The 22133-nt window shown below is 42.7% G+C and overlaps 1 protein-coding gene across 8 annotated transcripts in view; it reads left to right on the top strand.

The window, feature by feature from the left end:
• The window catches only part of NAV2 (neuron navigator 2), a 157509-nt gene that overhangs the window by 119741 nt on the left and 15635 nt on the right, over positions 1 to 22133 (top strand). For 5 of the 8 annotated variants that reach the window (XM_075188431.1, XM_075188430.1, XM_075188433.1 and 2 more), the window contains 11 exons: positions 1730 to 1868; positions 5550 to 5838; positions 6608 to 7295; positions 8042 to 8494; positions 10207 to 10272; positions 11800 to 11844; positions 12955 to 13115; positions 13798 to 13986; positions 17441 to 17493; positions 20225 to 20248; positions 20352 to 20426. In XM_075188431.1, coding sequence (XP_075044532.1) covers positions 1730 to 1868; positions 5550 to 5838; positions 6608 to 7295; positions 8042 to 8494; positions 10207 to 10272; positions 11800 to 11844; positions 12955 to 13115; positions 13798 to 13986; positions 17441 to 17493; positions 20225 to 20248; positions 20352 to 20426 — 2182 coding nt within the window. The remainder of the gene's footprint in view (positions 1 to 1729; positions 1869 to 5549; positions 5839 to 6607; positions 7296 to 8041; positions 8495 to 10206; positions 10273 to 11799; positions 11845 to 12954; positions 13116 to 13797; positions 13987 to 17440; positions 17494 to 20224; positions 20249 to 20351; positions 20427 to 22133) is intronic. The other 3 variants (XM_075188432.1, XM_075188434.1, XM_075188435.1) reach the window with 2 other exon arrangements.

Here is a 22133-nt window from a genome sequence, read left to right as displayed (position 1 = left end):
CTTCATGTTACTGGCAGGGACTAGGTTGGCCCCACAGGATTTCTGGAGAAGGGACCTGTGCACACATGCGGTAATTTATTCTCTTACTCCTCTGTTCCATTCCTGGCAGCTGTACAGAGGAGCGATGTAGGATCATATAGAGATGATTGACTTCTGTAGAGACGCCTTGGTGTATTACACACCGCTGTCTTTCCATGTTAGATGACAGAGCCGGAACAGGGAAAGATAGTACAAGATCCCCCCCCCCCCAAAACCTATTCCGTCACCCGCCGTGGAATGACGGCAGTGTGTGTCACCCCAGAATCTCTTTACAGACACCTGTGACCTCTATAGTGACTTCCGTCTCTTCTCCTGTCTGCTGCCAAGTGGAACAGAGAGGTAACAGAGTTAGTGAATGCTCGTGTGCACATAGCCTGAACTGTTGCATTCTGCTCATCTGGCAGCAGCGTGAGCAAGTCACCAATCCCAATATGACAGCAGCTGTGTATCTCTGATTGGTCTACGTTTCACACAATTGTAAAAATAAATTACAAGTAAAATTTACACCTTGAATATTTGTCAAACTTGATCATGTCATAAAAGCATAAAATTAAATTTTTTAAGAAACACCAGCGTGGAGCCATCAAAATACCCAATGTCCAGCATATGTAGTGATAAGACATTACTATATACAGCACAGGAAGAGGTGGGGATAAGTGACCATGATGGAAACGTTATATCCACCATATATAGACATTTATTCCAATAGTTTACTATAATATTGCGACTTTAGTGCAACACTGTATTCATACCAAATAGAAAACAGCTACACCATAGTTTATGTTTAAACATAGAAATACAGGTACCACCAATTTTATGATTATTTCCCTTTAAGGGGTTAAATTGTTTCACTGTTTGTTTTATTCCTATTTATAAGGTTTTCAGCTATATTTTGATAACGACTTGGGGTCTGGTACCGTTTACCGCAGCTCTCTGGCTGGAGAGAGTCCAACCATACCTAATGTGTTACTTTATGTTCTTGTCGGACAGGTCCAAGGGCGTCATCTGCACCCCTGCTCCGGTCCAGCTCTCCTTCAGCTTCTCTGAGTGTTGTGTAGATCTATTTCATGACATTACTGATGTGTCTGGGCCGGAGCCAGGATTTTATATCTGGGTTATGTGCACTGCCCGTGTTGGCAGCCAACGTAGCTGTTCAAATAGATCCAAGCGTTCCAGTGTATTCATAATATAAACAGGGCATTGCCCAAAATAGTTGTGAGGAATGTGAGATTACTGCACTGTACTTGAGAGAGGAGAGGAGGCTGCGTTCTCTCAGCAGTTTAATACGAGGTCCTTGGGATGCCTCTGGCAGAGAGATATGTAAGTTAGAAGCCAACGTTCTGCCCCAAACAGCTGGCCCCCTACACCCAGGGCAGCCCTTCCCTGCATGATGTTGGCTTACCAGGTATCAGATTCATTAGTCATACGCTGGCCGTTCCAAATGCACTTTTAATAGCCTTGCAAAATTTCAAGTTATTTCAGTTTATTTATTTGATTATAGCTTTTTTTTGGATTGAAAAACTCCCAGGTTGGTCATATGGTACCAGGAACAAGTATTTTATTACAAGTGAAGCCTGCGGGGTGTACAGAAGGTTTATTGTTATGTGACGTTCTGAGATCTTGTGTGCTAGAGTTCTTTTGGCATGTCCCAAGCAGCTGGCATGGTAACAGCTCGTTCTGACTCTTACAGCTGGGATGACAGTAGCTCGGTGAGCAGCGGGATCAGCGATACCATCGACAACCTGAGCACTGATGATATCAACACCAGTTCCTCTATCAGCTCGTACGCCAACACGCCAGCATCTTCTCGGAAAAACCTTGACGTACAGGTAGGGTCTCTATGACACTATATTTACTGACTTCCTTTATATATTTATATCCTTATTGCTAACCATAGGGGTGTGCTTTATTCTACTTGTCTCTCTGCACAATCTATAAGGTGAATATGGATTACTTTTGCAGCCTCTTATAGATATGAGAAAAACATTGTTTGTTTAAAGGGGAACGCCGACCTTTGGAGAATTCCATTGTCTGGCCAGATTTGTTTACTTCAATTGCACTTACGCTGGCTACGCACACTGTGATATCAGATGTGTGTGATCCTAACACCCATCTGATAAATGATGATATGTTGGTAAAGATGATTGCAGAATATTTCTATTTAAGGGTTCTTAATGTCATTGGAAGAGATCTTACTGTCGGCCCGAACCAGATTTTGTCTAAGTACAGACATAGAGGTTATGCTGTACTAAGCAATTGTAGCAATACACCCCACGCGTTTGTGTACCTCTCTGACATAACCTCCCCACACCCTGGGGAAATGCAGGTATTTGGTAAAGACTAGGTGGGGACAAAAGCAAATACAAAACTAAATAAAATCAACATTAAACTATTTTCTGGTAAATACAGCCCTGGATACAGTTCGTAGAAATATGACATATACATGGAGAATCAACCCTGATATATTTTCTGATTTTATTTACATAACATTGATAACGTGTTATTTACTTTAATCATTTATGTGTATAATTCAGTTTCCCACGTTCTACTTTCATCTGGGAATCATGTCTGCCGTGGATTCGGAGTCTTAGTGTTTCCATCCATATTGTGGTGGGTAAAATTATATGACTGTCTCTGAGTGGATTCAGAGAATTGCTGTTTTATATCAGTGGAAAGGGAAAATAAGATTATGTCACCTTGTGATGAGAGTAAAGACGATCCCTATTTGCCCGTTTAACCCTGAGTTGCTCCAATTTATAAACTGACTTTTTTTTTCCCCCAAAATAAATTGCCACAAAAAGTTTTATATTATAGACCTACAAGCTGTGATCAGCATCATTCTCGTAGATATACTTTATCTCGCATGATGGCTTCCTCTTGTGTGTAGGTGATTGGATATAAGAGCCCAGACTAATTACTTAACCCCTATGGTTCCATAGGTCAGTGATTAAGCACTGTAGCATATGTGCGGAATATTCAAATCTGCCCCTTTAACACCTTGTTTTCTCTTTCACATCACAGATAGAGATAGTGCGATTCGATTCAATCTATTTTAGATTTAATACAAAACTGCATTATACCTACATAATATATCACCGTCCATGATAGGTGTGTGTAGGTTTACGGTTGTTGCATCCACAATCACAGCTGTATGGACATTGGGTTCTGTTGTCCGACCAGTATGTGGAAGCCGCCTGGTAATCTTTTATTTTGGGTTGAGCGTCTTCATTTCTGTTTTGGAAACAAACTCCTCTTCTGTTTGTTTTGTGTTCATGTTTCTAATCAGCCCTCAATGTGGACATTGCAAGGTGACATCTGACTTTACTGATAATTACACCAACGTCACGTTCCAATAGCAGGGCTTTTATTACTTCTGTCTATTATTATTATACAGTACTTCTTTCAATCCTTGCAGTGTATATATATATATATATATATATATATATATATATATATATATATATATATATATATATATATATATATAAATTTAACCCTGCATGCTCCTCAAAAGAATTCAGCAGTGCAAAAATGTATGTACGATTTAAAGTGCCTCATTCCTCATTGATATAACTAATTATAGTACTTGTGCCTCACACTTCAGTGATGTCACTAGTTATAGTACTAATGCCTCATGCCTCAGTGATGTCACTAGTTATAGTACCAGTGCGTCATGTCTCAGTGATGTCACTAGTATTAGTACTAGTGCATCACTCCTCCGTGATGTCACTAGTTATAGTACTAATGCCTCATGCCTCAGTGATGTCATTAGTTTTAGTACTAGTGCCTCATGCCTCAGTGATGTCACTATTTATAGTGCCTCGTGCCTCAGTGATATCACTAACCACATGTAAATTGATTTGCTGTATTCTTCGTTCGGTCTTTAGATTGGCTTCTCCGCTGTACGCAGGCGTCGGATATGCTTTAGACAAAGATGACATAGGACATAAATACATGTATGAGTGAGATAGAAGGGACCCTGCTTGTGAAATCCTCTATACAGTGCCCAAAGAAGTAGATATTTAGCAGTAAGGGTATTTTGTAGTAATTATTCCATGCAGTAAGTGAATCTCCAGCTGCCAATTTGTGTCTTTATCTCAGGTGCTGGTGGGACACGTTCCAGGTATTCTCACCTACAAAGCCGGCTCTGTCTTGTGTATGTTATAAAAGCTACAGGAGAACTTTGCTATTCTGCAGCCTCTTGTTAGAAGGGAGCTGTACACATGCCGGAGGCGAATGACAGGGAAAAAGAGGCCATGGAGGCGAAGGACAGGGAAAGAGAGGCCACAGAGGTGAAGGACAGGGAAAGAGGCCACAGAGGTGAAGGACAGGGAAAGAGGGGCCACAGAGGTGAAGGACAGGGAAAGAGAGGCCACGGAGGTGAAGGCCTGGGAAAAAGAGGCCACGGAGGTGAAGGCCTGGGAAAAAGAGGCCACGGAGGTGAAGGCCTGGGAAAAAGAGGCCACGGAGGTGAAAGCCTGGGAAAGAGAGGCCACTGAGGTGAAGGACAGGGAAAAAGAGACCACGGAGGCGAAGGACAGGGAAAAAGAGACCACGGAGACCAAGGACAGGTAAAGAGAGGCCATGGAGGTGAAGGACAGGAAAAAAGAGGCCACTGATGTGAAGGACAGGGAAAAAGAGGCCACAGAGGAGAAGGACAGGGAAAAAGAGGCCACAGATGAGAAGGACAGGGAAAAAGAGGCCACAGGGGGAAAGGACAGGGAAATAGAGGCCACAGAGGCAGGAAAAAAGAGGCCACGGAGGTGAAGGACAGGGAAAAGAGGCCACGGAGGTGAAGGACAGGGAAAAAGAGGCCACGGAGGTGAAGGACAGGGAAAAAGAGGCCACGGATGTAAAGGACAGGGGAAAAGAGGCCACAGAGGTGAAGGACAGGGAAAAAGAGGCCACGGAGGTGAAGGAAAGGGAAAAAGAGACCACAGAGGTTAAGGACAGGGAAAAGAGGCCACTCTTAGCGTTTATACACATTCTTACCCTCTTACTCTCTGCTTTGTTTAGAGCTTAATGAACAAAGATTTTATAGGGATTGTTGATTGTTAAGAAGGATGTTACATAATCACTGTCTCTTTCTCAGGACAGATCACTGAGCGTGAACGCTGCTTCTTGTTCTATTTTGGTCACCCAGTCTGTAAATTTAGTGATCATGCACTTTCCATTTGTCATAGTAGTCAGTCATCCCAATCTGTGTCTCCACCTGCATTCATTGCACAATAAATAGAATACAGCTGAATGGATCACAGGTAAAGTGTTTCTGGCCTTAAGCAAAACAACCTAGAATGCTGAATGTTACAATGTTGCAGATGTCATTGACATAATACTCCAATGCATTAAAGAAAAATGTTCAGATGTATTAGGAAGAGGATATAAAAACTCAATCAAGAAAGTCAATAAATCTCTGGAATATAGAGAAAGGGTCGTTAGCCCGGTCTAGGTGCTGATAGAGAGGCCTAATCCTTCAATGATTTACATGCTGTTCCCCTTGTCCCCCATAGACTGACGCAGAGAAGCATTTACATATTGACCGCAATTCTCTCTGGGCCGGCGATGATTTGAAGAGGACGGATGGTGGCTCGGACATCTGCGTGAAGATGGAGCCTGGCTGTAAGTGGAGGGAGAAGCCTTCTGAATTGTCCGATGAGTCCGATAAGAGCACATCCGGCAGGAAAAACACCGTCATCTCCCAGACAGGGTCCTGGAGACGTGGGATGACCGCTCAGGTGGGAATAACCAGCCCACGCACCAAGCCCAGCGCGTCAGGAACTCTGAAAACACCCGGAACAGGTGAGATACGTCTCATGTCAAGGACCCTGAGCCTAGGCACATTATATAGGGGATATTGTACCTATATACAAAATAAAATTGTGACAATCACTTAAGTATTCTTTTGTTACATTGTCGCAATGTAGACTTTAGTTCCCAGGTAGTATTGTCTTCTTATCTTCTTTATCAATGCATGTTCATGTTCACTATGAATAAACCTACTGTATGTGTTTGACAGCCCCTGACATTGAAGAGAATTCATAAAGAAGTAACGTTAATATATTCCTTGTTACTACGTCATATAATCAGGATAAGAAACTCCCCCCCTCCTCCCCGAGTACTGTTACCTTTATGAATTGTCTGGCTGAGTAACTTTATATGATGGGTGAAATCCTCAAAGCCTTTTCATATCCTTGTAGACTTAGCTATGAATGACAAATCCACTTCCACAGGACATTGAAGGCTAAGCATGGGATCTGTGCTCTAGATCGTGCCTCGGGGTGGGTTATATGTGATCAAAAGAAAGTTGTTGCACTTTTTCAGTGACGGTAAAAGTCTAGAAAAGAAATTTCAGCGACTTGTTGGATTTATAAACGTATTGAGAGTTAGACAAAGGATGTTATACTATTTGATGTGTTATACGGTCAGATCTTCTGAGTGTAAGGAGACATAACTTTTATCTCCATGTTGGAGCCAGATTGTGTGTTCATCAGGTGTCCCGGTTATTGTATATTTAATATATGTTTGTGGGGTGCTTAAAAGTTCTCCCATTCTTTCTACACTATGACAGGGAAGACAGATGATGCCAAGGTGTCTGAGAAAGGCAGACGCTCCCCAAAATCTGCTCAGGTGAAACGTTCCCCGTCAGACACAGGACGTAGCAGCGGGGATGAGACCAAGAAGCCTCCGAGCAATACCTCAAGGACAATTACCCCAAACACAAACACTTTTGGCTTTAAGAAACCGGGTGGCACAGTAGTTGGCATGCCTATAATCACCACCAGCGGTGCCACCATCACCAGCGGCTCTGCTACTCTAGGCAAAATGCCCAAGTCTTCCGGACTCATCGGCAGGTCTTCCAACCGCAAGGCAAGTGTGGACGGCTCCCCCAACCACGACGATGGATATCTACAGCTTAGTGCCAGAACTAACCTTCAATACCGCAGCTTACCGCGGCCCAGCAAGTCACGCAGTGGCACCGGGAATCGATCTAGCACCAGTAGCATTGACTCCAACATCAGCAGCAAGTCCGCTGGCCTTCCCGTCCCCAAACTGAGAGAATCCGGCAAGGTGACCATCGGAAACTCCATATCCGGATATATCAACCAAACCGACCGGGAGAAAGGAATCTCGTCCGACAGTGAGAGCGTAGCCTCCGGTAACTCTGTTAAGATGACCCTGACGTCTCACGGGGCTCCTAATGGTACTCGCCAACAAGGGAACAAGTACCCAGACGTGTCCTCTCCAACGCTACGCAGGTATATTATGCTTAATGCTGACTCTATTATTCATAGTGTACCATCATTATATAAGGCAATTCGTTACAAAATGACTCATTTAGTAGAAAGCATTGCAACAAATTGTGATAGTTGTGCTACATTATTTGAAGTCTACAACACAAATATTGGCTGAAGACCATGGTCACTTGCAGTCCTGTCTTTACTAACAAAATAAAATGATTGGACAGGTCACTCCCAGACTCCTTTTCCTGATCTAGACTGTGTTGTTGGGGTTGGGGGTTTGGATGAGAAAGGGGGTGGCTGGTGAGGAGAAGGTTACAGTAGTCAAGACGGGAAATGATGAGTGCATGGATAATGGTTTTGGTGGCATACTGAGAAAGGAAGGGCAGGTTGCGGGCGATGTTACGAAGTTGGAAGTGACGGGATTGGGCAAGGGATTGAATATGGGGAGCAAAAGAGAGGGAGGAGTCAAGGGTGACGCCCAGGCAGCGGAGGTGGGGGACAGAGGAGAGGGTGGTGTTGTTAATACTGATAGACAGGTCAAGGTGGGATGGGAATCTAGAAGGAGGGAAGACATAGATAATAGTCTAATATTGCAAATAAATTGTCTATTATTGTGATTATTCCTGATCACTGCACATATTTTTGACTTTCCTTCTTCCAGGACAGATATAGACAACCTATAGCACAACTAAAAGTACCAGCATGTCATGCTCTTATTAACCATATTTTGTTCATCGGTGCATCTGGTCTCCTCTTTGCAGGCTTTTTGGCGGAAAACCCAATAAACAGGGCTCTGTGACGACTTCGGAGAACATGAAAAATTCAGTGATTATTTCCAACCCTCATGCCACCCTGAACGCCCAGTCCCACCCGGACTCGCCCTCCGGCAGTGGCGTCTTGAGCAGCGGAGGCAGCAGCCCCCTGTACGGCAAGAACATGGATTTAAACCCCTCCCCGTTGGCCTCCAGTCCGGGTTCCGCTCACTCAGTCCCCTCCAATAGCCTAACCTGGGGCACCAACGCCAGCAGCTCGTCCGCCGTCAGCAAAGACGGTTTGGGCTACCAGTCAGTCAGCAGCCTTCACACCAGCTGTGAGTCTATAGACATATCTCTGAGCAGCAATTATTCCCCCAGCACGCTGACCGCATCTCCCAGGGACGACTCCATGTCTGGCTTTGCGAGGACCAATAGCGTGAAGACCGCCATGTCTGAGAGGTGAGTGGCTCACAATCTCCTACAGTAAGGGTGATTGCTGAACTAAAGTCTATTTATTCAGGAAATCGTCTAGAAAGTATTCACTAGTCATTGCCATATTTCTCTGATAGTCTATCCCACATTTCAAGTCGCTGACTTCCATCAGTAAATAAGCTGCCATGCTAGCAGCAATATATACCTCAGCGTACATTTTATTTTCACCCCCTTTGCCTATTTGTACGTTACGCTTAAAGAAAAAATAGACATTCTAAGCAAAGCTTTTATCATAGAATGTACAACATCGCACCCCCCTAAAATACAATATGGTATCTCCCAATCTCCCATCTGGCAAAAGCTGATTGTAGAACTGATGTCTAAAGCTAGAGGTTTTGTGGTCCGGGGTTTGCTGAAAAAAGAGGGGGGGGGGGGGTGGATCCTGTCCCAAATGGATGATGTTTGGATAAATCTGGTCACAATTTGGTTGGATGGCCTATTTTTTTTGGCATGACTTTATTAATTGGAAATGTAGATTGTTACCCCTTTATCACATCTTCATGAATTTCAAATTTATATGGTTTTCAAATCTAGCATTTATGGAGGTTTAATCCCACTTCAAACTTTGCTCATTGCCAAAACACAGCGGACCTCACTTTTAATTTGCCAAAGCGTATAAGGTTTGGCGGGAGATCGCAAGTTCACTATACTTTGGCTACTAGCAAGTTCACTATAATTTGGCTATTGGCTCGGCCCACAAAATTGACACCTCTACTGCGCGTAGGCAGCATTCATGTATTATTTAACAAGTGACTGATAGTTTTGTTATCTTCTGATACACTTTATTTAACTGGCCTGTGCTGTAATTGGATAATCTATCCGTGGATCATAAGCAGAATCTCTCCGTACAGCTCATGTTAATTTTATAGGTGACCTTTATAAGAATACAAGTTTCTGCTTGTAACGTTTTAATTGCTACAGACAATCTTGTGGCACCCAAAAACTATGGCATTGTCCCGGCAAAGTTTCCTTTTTTCTTTGTTAATGGATTCTATTTCACCTTACGGCAAATCGCGGCTTTGTGCTGATATGACGTGGCGCTGTGGTAGCGCTATGCTAATAAACGGTATGAAAATAACCATATTAATTAAGCGACCAGGAAATGTCAGGGAAGACAAGAGAAGCCTTTTATGCTGTAGTGTTCCCAGAAAAACCACTTAATTTACCTGTGATCTTCCAGACGGAAATTTAAAGCTCACCTTAGTAAATTCAATTAAAGAGGGATCACCATGCCGGTGTGTGACAGATGTACATATCATAATACTAATCCCTGGCTGTGTTTGGTTGTATTGTGAGTCAGATCACTGCTTTCAAGCTACAGCTAGGAGCTGCATTGTGTTACATCTTAAAGGGCCACTACCTCTAACAAAGTGTATTTTCCTGTAACATTTGTCTGGTTCGGACAAGTAAAACTATTTACTTATCTCTTCTAATGCATTGAACTAATCAAAGCGTCTCAGGCAGCCTCCTGCAGAGCCCCATTGTATTACTGACTGACTGATTCACTTCCTCTCCGTAATCATTCCCCAGAGCTGTTAGAAATATTTGCCTTATAAATAAAGTTTTTGTTTTAACACTCAAATAATTACATTTATTCCAGTTATATATTTTTTTATTTTTTTTTACTAATCTGTCGTTTTGTTTTGTTTTCTGCTTAATGTATTCACCCGTTGCTGTAGCCCTCTCTCTTCACCGGGTGCTAGTCCCAAATTCAGCAGAAATACTCTGCCCAGGAAACAGGACAGGTAACAGTCGTCTGTCGTTGCTGTACACACACACACACACACAGCCTGGCCCCACCCCCACCCCGTCTGTCCGCGGAAACAAGCCGCTGTCAGCCCGAGTGCCGCACGCGGTGGTGATATCGCGGAGCCTTTTCGCTGGCAGTCGGCTTTTTTCCTGGCATGTGGCTTTTCCCCCACAGGCTACGTCCTGTCCGCTTGTCATCACGTCTGTTGTCCGTTATCATTTTCACCTACTTGGATAAGTGATACCTTTCAGGCTCTTGTCTTGTGTATCTGAATCATGATTTAAAATCTCCAGATCGCAGACAAAACCGTTCTTGCTTCTTGTGTTTTGATGTTTTTGGTTTTTTTTTTAACGGTTTTTACATTAAATTGTCCCTGCATCGTGTTTAAAAGCTGCACATGATGCGGTTTTCTCGTTATTAGAGGAAGCTGTTCTAAGACTATAACAATGTGGCCCTTATTAATTTAATCTTCTCGTTACGCTCTTGGCACAAGGCCTGGATATGTAGGCGGCCAAGTTGTTATTTTCATACCTTTTTCCGCTGGAGAAAGTCCAGGTCATGCGAGGTGTGTGCATCTTTAAATGTTCTCCGTAATTAGCCGGCTACGTAATGGAAATCGGTAGCGAGTTGTAGTCAGTTCTTATCAGCTTAATTAGCAGTGTATGTGATTTATGCTGTATACTGTTTATAAGTCCCATTATTAGTACTTATCTGGTCCTTGTTTGGAATATAAATGTAGAGTGTCAGTTTATAGTTGGGACAGTAAATAACAATATATAGGAGTAATAGAAACATTATTACTTTATTTGTTTTTTGTAAAGTAGAAACCAGTCCCTAAAACCAGTCTCTTAAGCCACCGATTATCTATCTCTAAGAATCCTGATTATCTAGGTGCAAAAGGAGGAAAGCTGTTTGTCTTACAGGGGTGTCCACCTTCACGTGGCTTTGATTCACTAGTTTGTACATGCCATCTTGCAACTTTTGCTAAATAGTTTGTCTTTTTCTTTTTCGCTTCCATCTGTGCCTTTCAGCAATGCGAGCAGCATTTTTCTTATACCGAGCAATAATTTTTTTTTACTGTGCCTGATGGTCTAAACACAAGGCTGAAAAACACAGGAGGTAAGATAAAGAAACTCATTTAGACAAAGTTTCTGGAGGGCACGTACAGGCTAGTAAAGTCACATGGTGGTGGCACAATTGGGAAACACGTTCTGCAACTTGGGAAAGGTGAGATTCCCGGAATAGAATCCTCTCTGTCCTGCTGACTGAGGACGAGAGGGATACAGTAAAGCAATTTTTTTTCTCCTTTAAATAACACATCCCATTGACATCTCCTTTCCGCTGAGTGTGATTGTCGTACCCTCACAACACTGGACTTGTGAGCCATCACGTTGCACGTTTCACGTGGTTCCTCTGTCTGCACGTTTGTTGTCTCGGCGACCACGTGGTTGGTCCCTCTGCATCTACCACCATCTCTTTCCCATCTCTGAAGTTTTCTCTCCTCTCTTGACTTTTGCTGCAGCGACCTTCACCTTGATAGAAACACTTTACCTAAGAAAGGATTCAGGTATTGCTTAACCCTGGTGACATTTGCAGTGTGTTGTGGTTTCCAAACCTTCTTATTTTATGTCGTTTAAAAAAGGTTTTTTTTGTGTTGCATGTAAATGGTGAAAATAGAAATATATATTCCCCAAAATACTCCCAGTAAACGCGCCCCACATGACGCCTAAACCTGCAGATGTTGGCGGATTCCTGCCGGTGGTTATATCTCGTCTGGGGGTAATGACTTCCCACGTTCTCTGGTAATATTGATTTTGAATAGCTGGAAGTTAGCAAGAAGTGCAGAATTCATCCGTTCATTCCGGAGTAGGGAAAAGAGTTTTTTAATATTTTGTTACCACTGTAAATATTTTGGAATAATTGAATGTTTTACCTGTGTTGCATGTTGCAGCTTTTCTTGTTGTGGGATTGTATTGCAAACATTGCCTGTTGACTAAACCCAATGCTGTGTATTGAATTACTAAACTGCAGAAATGTTATTATTCAAATCAATGACTAGAAATAGCAGCGTATGTATAGCATGAAAGCCCAAATACTGAGCGTTCCCGTGTTCCATCACGTTACATACAAATATTACAGGATGTGTTCAGCTTTGTGTAGGACAATTTCTCATCGCTTCATGCTAGGCAACCTCTGGTTCACCAGCCCACTACAAGTTCCAGCATGCCTAGCTAACAAAAGGCTGCAAATCCGGAGGTTACGAAAACAAACTTCTAATATTATTATGTACCGACTTATCATTAGATGTGTAGGCGGGCTCAGGAACGTGCTTCTGTTTGAATGGGCCCTGAAATGCGATAATTGCTCACTAGTCATTCTTTACATGTCAACAAAGATGATTTTTTATTTCATAATAATTCTTATTTGACTTCTTGATAGCATAATATACATATATATAACTGGTGTAGAAACATTTTGGCTACGACCTTTTGAGCCACCTAATTGTGTTGCGTACGGTTCTCTACAGTGTTGTGAAGTACGTTTTCCATGTAGCGAGTGGTCCGTAATTGGGTTGTGTAGATTTGGTGAGAATTTTCCGCCAAAATGTTTTGTGCATTTTTGTCAATTCATTGCCTACAAATGTTGTGTCCTCTTTCGTCCCCCCTGCCCCATCCAGGTACGCTCCATCATCTCAGATCCGAAGCCAAGACGACACTAAGGAATGGTTGAGATCTCATTCAGCCGGAGGACTCCAGGACACCGCCAGCAGTTCTCCGTTCTCACCTGGTTCTAGTATAATGTCGCCCTCCGGAACTAGATTTAACTTTTCCCAGCTCGGTGAGTGTCTCGTGGGCAAGTGGTGGATTTGGCTTCTCTGGGGTCAGGTTCTGAGAGACCCTAAAATAAGTCTCTTGGTCAGTGTCTCCTCTTTCTGTGTATAATGAAGATAGGATCCCCTGCAAAGTTTCTCTGATTGGAGGTGTATTTATGGAGACGAGTTGTGTGCGGTCAGGGTGTTTCTCCAGAGTACAGAAAGGTGCGCCTAACTTTGTGGATCAGTGCGGAAACTGAATCTCATTTTGCAAAGTGAAAGTATTGAAGTGAGCTAAAGTCTCTATAGAGCGGAGAGCAGGGGTGTACCTTGATATGCGTTGGTCCTATTGCTGTGGGCACTGAATGCGCTTTGTATATTCATGTAGGTGACTCCTGGACAGAGCACCAACAGGGAAAATGTAACTCAGAGTTTTTGATGAAAATTATATGTGATTCTCTACTGTAAAAGCGATAAATTGGTTACAGTTATCATGGAAAGTATGGTGGCGCGATCTTGATGCAAACTCATTGCCTTCTTGTTTATGAGCTGTCTGTGAATGTTTACTGACAAATATATTCAGTTGGTTGGCACCCTGTGGCTCAGCAGAGCATGCTGGCACTTGTAGTTCCAGAACACCTGTCGAGCCTCAGGTGACCCATCTCTGAATCGGATGAATGGTCATGACGATATCATGTCTCTTTTTAGCAAGCCCTACGACTTCCGCTCAGATGTGTTTGTCTAACCCAGCCATGCTGCGAACCCACAGCCTGTCCAACACGGACGGTTCAGGCGACCACTACGGCGAACCCCGCTTCCGAAACAGCTCCATGTCGCTGGACGAGAAGGGCAGAACCATGAGCCGCTCAGGATCCTTTCGCGATGGGTTTGAAGAAGGTGGGTGTCTTCGCCGATTGACCCCCTAATAGGCTGGAGCAAAATTTTGCAACAAGGGATTTGTTGATCTGTTGGATCTGGTGTCAATGTGTCATTGGTTCTGTGACCCTAAACGAGGCGGCTTCCCAATAGAATGTATTGCATCTCTGAAAATTAGGGGACCCCATTTGAGACCTTGACCCAGGGCCGGAGTAAGATTCGTTGGGACCTCAGGGTAAGTTACTTGTGGGGTCAACCAGCTACGGTTTTTCCCGGATCACGCAGACCAATTAAAAAAATTCAACCTCCCTCCCTATATCTGGCTTCCTATTGGTCAAAACAGCCACACGCCCCTAGGCTGTGGCAAAAGCCGGTGCCATGTACGCAGCCTCGTGTGAATTGGTAGAAAGCTGTAAGCTCTCTGCTTGCGGCTTCCTCTTGAAACACACAGACCCCCTCCTCTTACCATGCCCAGCAGTCAGCTAACATTGTGTTTGATAGCGGTAGGTATATGGGTAGAGGGGGAATTTTTTATGGGCCCCCGGTTACCCTGCGTGTAATCCAACACCGCCCCTGACCAAAAGGTTACTCTCCTCTTGGCAAGAGATCCTGGCTTAGTTGCAAGACCCCCGGAATTCTGTTCACCAATGACGGTCTTTGTGCCCAGGGAGCAGCCTCTAACAATCGCTGCCATCTCTATAACACAACGACAGTTGAGAATCCGACTTATGTGACAAAGCCGTCAACCTGCCCAGCTCACGCTTGGGGGCAAATATCTAACGATTTCCGCACAACGTTCTACAGGATATTGTTCTGTTCTTAGATAAGAGATTACATTTCATCTCTAGGCAGTTGTCAGTATAATTACATGATGATCATATCCCTGCAGTCTATATCCTGACACTTGTGGGAACATTCAGCTTTATTTATGCTCTTTTCTTAGCAGATTTCTATGTAGAGTCCGGTTACGTGCTCCTTATATTGCTTTGTGTACCTTGGGCTGCAAACTCTGACTCGCTCCTCTACATTGTCATATAAATCACCTGAACCCAACAGTGGTGACATTAGTGCGTCACTTCATGGGAGCCCGTAGCTATCGTTATATTAGTATTGTAAACCATAGCAACCAGATGTGTCACCTGACGATCAATTCAGTAGAAACTAGGCACATCTGTGAGGCACTTAGTGCCTCATACCTCATTGTTGTCACAAGTTACTAGTAAAGTGATGGGGTTAATACAGCATCTGAAGTTTGACTCCTAAAACCATTAACTGAACATCTCTACGTTGTACATGATATAGTGTAATAAGTGGTTTTTAGACCCCCCCTTCCCCCAGGGCACTTATAGATTTACCCACAGATGTCGGTATAACTGTCACCAGCCCTAGGCAGGGAGGATATTGTGTGGCAGATGTTTTGCGCGTTGTGTAGAGTGCTGGTTGTCACTTAGCAGGGATTGTGTATCACCACTGTCACTGCTAGAATTACAGAGACCTGTCACAGCTATGATCTATGGATACATTATGTTTTATGTGTGACACAAGAGTCGGGGAGGAAGCAAATATCTTCTGTTTTGAAACATCTATTTTTCTATCTCGTATCTGTCTTATCTCTTATCTAGCTATATATCTCTTATTTATCTATCTCATATCTAGCTATCTATCTCGTATCTCTCTGTCATCTATCTATCTATCTCATATCTATCTATCTATCTATCTCATATCTATCTATCTCATATCTATCTATTTATCTATCTATCTCGTATCTGTCTTATCTCTTATCTAGCTATATATCTCTTATTTATCTATCTCATATCTAGCTATCTATCTCGTATCTCTCTGTCATCTATCTATCTATCTCATATCTATCTATCTATCTATCTCATATCTATCTATCTATCTATCTATCTCATATCTATCTATCTCATATCTATCTATCTATCTATCTATCTCGTATCTGTCTTATCTCTTATCTAGCTATATATCTCTTATTTATCTATCTCGTATCTCTCTGTCATCTATCTATATGTCTCTTATGTATCTATCTTGTATCTTATCTATCTCATATTTATCTGTCTTTCTCGTATCTTTCTATCCATCTCATATGTATCTCGTATATCTATCTCATATCTATATATCTATCTCATATCTATCTATCTAGCTCATATTCTCTATCTCATATCTATATATCTATCTCGTATCTATCTATCTATCTTGTATCTTTCTATCTATCTCGTATCTATCTCATATCTATCTATCTATCTATCTATCTATCTATCTCTCATATCTATCTATCTATCTTGTATCTTTCTATCCATCTCATATGTATCTCGTATATCGATCTCATATCTATCTATCTATCTCATATCTACCTATCTATCTCGTATCTATCTATCTATCTCGTATCTATCTCGTATCTTTCTATCTCGTATCTTTCTATCTATCTCGTATCTCTCTATCTATCTATCTCGTATCTATCTCGTATCTCTCTATCTATCTATCTCGTAATCTTTCTACCTTTCTCGTATCTTTCTATCTCTCGTATCTATCTTTGCTTTAGTTATTTATACCATATTCCAGTTTCATGCTCTCAGAGTCCGTCCTCCCACCAGCATTATGAACCGTGTATCTCAGTATATCTCCGGACATGGGGATACTTTGTATGTGAAGAGTTATCTGTGTCTATTCTGTAAATAGATGAATTTCAGGGCTGGGCAGGGGGGCGTCTGTGTTTTTGTTTTTCACGCGCCTGAGCCGAGGATTGTGACTCTTCACCTCTAACCGGGGTAACGTGTGGATGCTGAAATGTAGCCGAGTTACAATCTACCTGACACGTCGCCTCCAGGGAGTAGACACAGGTGGCTCGACAACAACGTCACAGGCTGTTATTGTGGCTGTGTTATTACACTACAAATGTACGACAACAATATAGCCATACAAACAGCCGACACGCAACAACTCTGTGAACTTTAATCCACAGATCTTTCCACAAATGATGTTTTCAATGAATGATTTGCACACGCAGAACACTACTAAATGTGACAAAATTTGATATAGTGAATGTGCAGAAAGAGATTTCGTTATGATTGTTCAATCTGACCACACACAGCGATATAATTGTTTTAGCTGCTGGACAGACAAGATTTTTAAACTTGATGATTATATTTCCGTCCAATCTTATTGACTAAGATTACATCTTCCAATCATCCAATCTGATTGCATTGTGAGAGAAAAATGATTGTGTGTTTATCACCAGATATGTCAGTAGTGCTGTAACATTACTGTTTCTTCATATTATATCTCACTAACGACCAACGTTTTTGTTGTCTAACGTTCCAGCATCAGATAAACCTCCCGGGTCTCTCTGTGATGTAAAAATAACCTTCAAAGGCATAAACCTGCCTCCCACATGTGTGATATCAAACACAAAGCACAGTCACGCTCTCTGATCTGTGTTATCCCCTTTATCTTACAGTACATGGATCATCGCTGTCACTGGTATCCAACACGTCATCCGTATACTCCACAGTAAGTACAAGACGTTGTGTTAGGGGATCGTTCTGGTGGCACTTACTGAATGCTGTATGAGTAACTGTGTCTGTCTGAATGGGTCATAGATGTATGGTGATTACACAGTATGAGAGGGCAAATGCTCCATCTCAAATAGCTTCTGTTTTGAAACCTCTATCTTACCTCTGTATCTCGTATCTCATATCTGTATTGTATCTGTCTATCTCAGATACGAGACTGATAGATACGATATAGAATCTACATAGATACGTCTATCTCATATCTATATATATTGTATCTATCTAGCTTCTATCTCATATCTATCTATCTCGTATCTATCTATATTGTAGCTATCTCATCCCTGTCTCGTATCTCTCTCTCTCTCTCTCGTATCTCTCTCTCTCTCTCGTATCTCTCTCTCTCTCGTATCTCTCTCTCTCGTGTCTCTCTCTCTCGTATCTCTCTCTCTCTCGTATCTCTCTCTCTCGTGTCTCTCTCTCTCGTATATCTCTCTCTCGTATCTCTCTCTCTCGTATCTCTCTCTCTCTCTCTCGTGTATCTCTCTCTCTCTCTCGTGTATCTCTCTCTCTCTCGTGTATCTCTCTCTCTCTCGTATCTCTCTCTCACTCGTATCTCTCTCTCTCTCTCTCGTGTATCTCTCTCTCTCTCGTATCTCTCTCTCTCTCTCTCTCGTATCTATCTATCTATCTCTCGTATCTCTCTCTCTCTCGTATCTCTCTCTCTCTCTCTCGTATCTCTCGTATCTCTCTCTCTCGTATCTCTCTCTCTCGTATCTCTCTCTCTCGTATCTCTCGTATCTCTCTCTCTCGTATCTCTCTCTCTCTCGTATCTCTCTCTCTCTCGTATCTCTCTCTCTCTCTCTCGTATCTCTCGTATCTCTCTCTCTCGTATCTCTCTCTCTCGTATCTCTCTCTCTCGTATCTCTCGTATCTCTCTCTCTCGTATCTCTCTCTCTCTCGTATCTCTCTCTCTCTCGTATCTCTCTCTCTCGTATCTCTCTCTCTCGTATCTCTCTCTCTCGTATCTCTCTCTCTCGTATCTCTCTCTCTCGTATCTCTCTTCCTCTCTCTCGTATCTCTCTCTCTCTCGTATCTCTCTCTCTCTCTCTCTCTCGTATCTCTCTCTCTCTCTCGTATCTCCCTCTCTCTCTCGTATCTCCCTCTCTCTCTCGTATCTCCCTCTCTCTCGTATCTCTCTCTCTCTCGTATCTATCTCTCTCTCGTATCTATCTCTCTCTCGCATCTATCTCTCTCTCGCATCTCTCTCTCGTATCTCTCTCTCTCTCTCTCGTATCTCTCTCTCTCGTATCTCTCTCTCTCTCACATCTCTCTCTCGCATTTCTCTTTCTCTCGTATCTCTCTCGTATCTCTCTCTCTCTCTCGTGTATCTCTCTCTCTCGTGTATCTCTCTCTCTCGTATCTCTCTCTCTCTTGCATCTCTCTCTCTCTCGTATCTCTCTCTCTCATATCTCTCTCTCTCTCTCGTATCTCTCTCTCTCTCTCTCTCTCACATCTCTCTCTCGCATTTCTCTTTCTCTCGTATCTCTCTCTCTCGTATCTCTCTCTCTCTCTCGTGTATCTCTCTCTCGTGTATCTCTCTCTCTCGTGTATCTCTCTCTCTCGTATCTCTCTCTCTCTTGCATCTCTCTCTCTCTCGTATCTCTCTCTCTCTCACATCTCTCTCTCGCATTTCTCTTTCTCTCGTATCTCTCTCTCTCGTATCTCTCTCTCTCTCTCGTGTATCTCTCTCTCGTGTATCTCTCGTATCTCTCTCTCTCTCGTATCTCCCTCTCTCTCTCGTATCTCCCTCTCTCTCGTATCTCCCTCTCTCTCGTATCTCTCTCGTATCTCCCTCTCTCTCTCGTATCTCCCTCTCTCTCGTATCTCCCTCTCTCTCGTATCTCTCTCTCTCTCGTATCTCTCTCTCTCTCGTATCTATCTCTCTCTCGTATCTATCTCTCTCTCGCATCTCTCTCTCGTATCTCCCTCTCTCTCGTATCTCTCTCTCTCTCTCTCTCTCATATCTCTCTCTCTCTCTCGTATCTCTCTCTCTCTCTCTCACATCTCTCTCTCGCATTTCTCTTTCTCTCGTATCTCTCTCTCTCGTGTATCTCTCTCTCTCTCTCTCGTGTATCTCTCTCTCGTGTATCTCTCTCTCTCGTGTATCTCTCTCTCTCGTATCTCTCTCTCTCTTGCATCTCTCTCTCTCTCGTATCTCTCTCTCTCTTTCCTATATATCTATCTACCTATTTCCTATCTATCTGGTATCTGTCTGTCTTCCAGCTTACACTGCTGTAGGCTGGGATCTCAGCATTGTTCGGTTTGGGTGGACGGTTCAGACACCTTTGTGCAGAGATTTGCACCTCCCTAACAATACAGCTCCGATCCCCCATTGTTTTGAGCCAGCTCGTCATTCGCACAGGAATGTGAGACAACCAGGGCTCTTGTTTCAACAAGATCACATTAAATTCATGACTTCAGTGTTAAATGTCTGAGCCACCAAACTCCACAAGTGAGAGGTTTTTTTTTTTCTTGCCAGTAAATGACCTAATCCTGTGAGGTTCCATCAAACACCAGCCCAAATAAGGGAAGTTCAACAAGTCCGCGCACATTACTCCTGGCGGTTCTATTTTTAGGAGACGAAAGATAAATAGATATAACCATCTTGTGTTATGCGTCTGTATTGTGTCTCCGCATAGTCATTTTTTTCGTTTGTTTATTTATTTCAGCCGGAAGAAAAGTGCCACTCAGAGGTTAGTGTTCCTTATTGTACCTTCATTATCTCAATTTGCAACATTGTATCAAAGCATCTAGATCCGGTAACACGGCGCAAATAATTGTGGGATTCTTTTCTAGATCCGCAAACTGAGAAGAGAGCTGGACGCCTCTCAGGAAAAGGTTTCCGCTCTGACAACACAGCTTAGTGCCAATGTAAGTCTTCTATCCCTGGATTTTGGGTTTTCTCGTTGTACTGGTCTAATGTGAATATTAAGAAATAAATGTAACAGTAGTCTTGGACTATTACTAGTAAGTCTGTCTGTTGAGTACAGATGCCATTCTATCCCTTCTCTTCTCCCAGAGGTCTCCTGTTACTCTTATTGAGGAGTGGTTTTATAACACACCAGCTTGGGGGCGTGACCTAGCGACAAGAGATATTTGACATCACTGGGGGTGTGGCCAATGATGAGAGCAGGCTAGGAATTAGCAGACACAGCCCCCAGCGTTTGCTCGTAGTCTGCAGAGAGGGAGTCGTAAAACTATGTCCGTGATATAAGAAAATAAAATGTGAAAAATGCCACAAAGGTGGCGAATGCTTTATATAGACTCAGTGCAATCCCCAATACTAGGCACAATTAAGCAAATAAATAGTTTGAGGTATCATTACTGTTCAAATGGTTTATTTATATAGTGCCAACATATACCACAGCAATGTACAACCAGGAGATAAACTTGATCATGTGATTACAAAATTGTAGTGTTCAATGAAACAGAAGGCGGGAGAGCCCTGACCACAAGAGCTTACAGTCTAAAGGCGGCACAGAGAATATAAGATGACATACAAGTGGTTGTTTGTACAATCTTCCACGACAATGTACTTTAGCAAATATTAGATGGATCGGCCATACAGAAAGTTTTTAGTTCAGCAGATAGTTTTATGAACTATGCATAGCAGATTTTAATATTAAAAAATAATGAACAACTTATATGTAGGGTTTACTTTCTAATTTAAATGTTTAATAAAACATAGGAGCAACTGTCTATCTTCTCTGAAAGACTGATTTTCTGCATATTTATATCTAATGTCTGTCTCTTAAAAATGACATTTAATCTCCGCCATAGACTCCAATGAAACGCTGCCCCCGCTGTCCAAGTTAGAGAACAACACAGAAGGAGCTTTACTTGCAATTACTAAACAGCAGCTGCTCAGACAGTAACTGTTTTATAGAATCAGGAAAAGTTCTACAAATATATATATTATTTCAGACTTGTCTCATTATACATAACTAAAAAATAATAAAACTTTGCTTGTCCATCTATGCTGGGGAAGTTATATATTAGCTCAAACCAGCTCTGTCCAAGTGTATATTGAAGAGGACAAGTAAGTGTCCGCTAATGTCATACACTGGGCTACAAAGCAGACTTAGGTAACCCATAACCCTCCAGCTGCTGCACCTTTGGGTGGCAAGGCATGCTGAGATTTGCAGTTCCACACCAGCTGGAGTGCTACCGGTTACCTAAGCCTGGTATGAGGGTGGCATTCAATCTTTAGGGCACCATTTGAGTAGCCCTAAATTATTGATGAATAGAGCAATTTGTTTGTTAGAAAGTCACAATATCTCTGTAGCCCACACAGTGCAGGTATTAATGTTACATCTATATATAAACTAAGGGTCACTCTGAGACAGGGGCAGTTGGGTATTCGTGGACTCTGCCGTCTGCCAGCCAACGCGGGTTCGTTTGCTAGAAGCCACCTTCAGTCGCCAGCACAGACCTTAGTACACCCTGTCACAGGCTCTCTGTTTGTTGTGTTAGAGGCACAATGCACAAGACACATCCTGCTCCTCCATTGTCTCACAGTCTGTTTTCTCTGTCAATGTTTGGACAGAGATTTACTGCGCTCCGTTGAGCCTGTTTTAG

This window comes from Mixophyes fleayi, chromosome 10 (genome assembly GCF_038048845.1).
Source record: "Mixophyes fleayi isolate aMixFle1 chromosome 10, aMixFle1.hap1, whole genome shotgun sequence".
Lineage (NCBI taxonomy): Eukaryota > Metazoa > Chordata > Amphibia > Anura > Limnodynastidae > Mixophyes > Mixophyes fleayi.
This window is presented reverse-complemented; position numbering and strand designations above follow the sequence as displayed.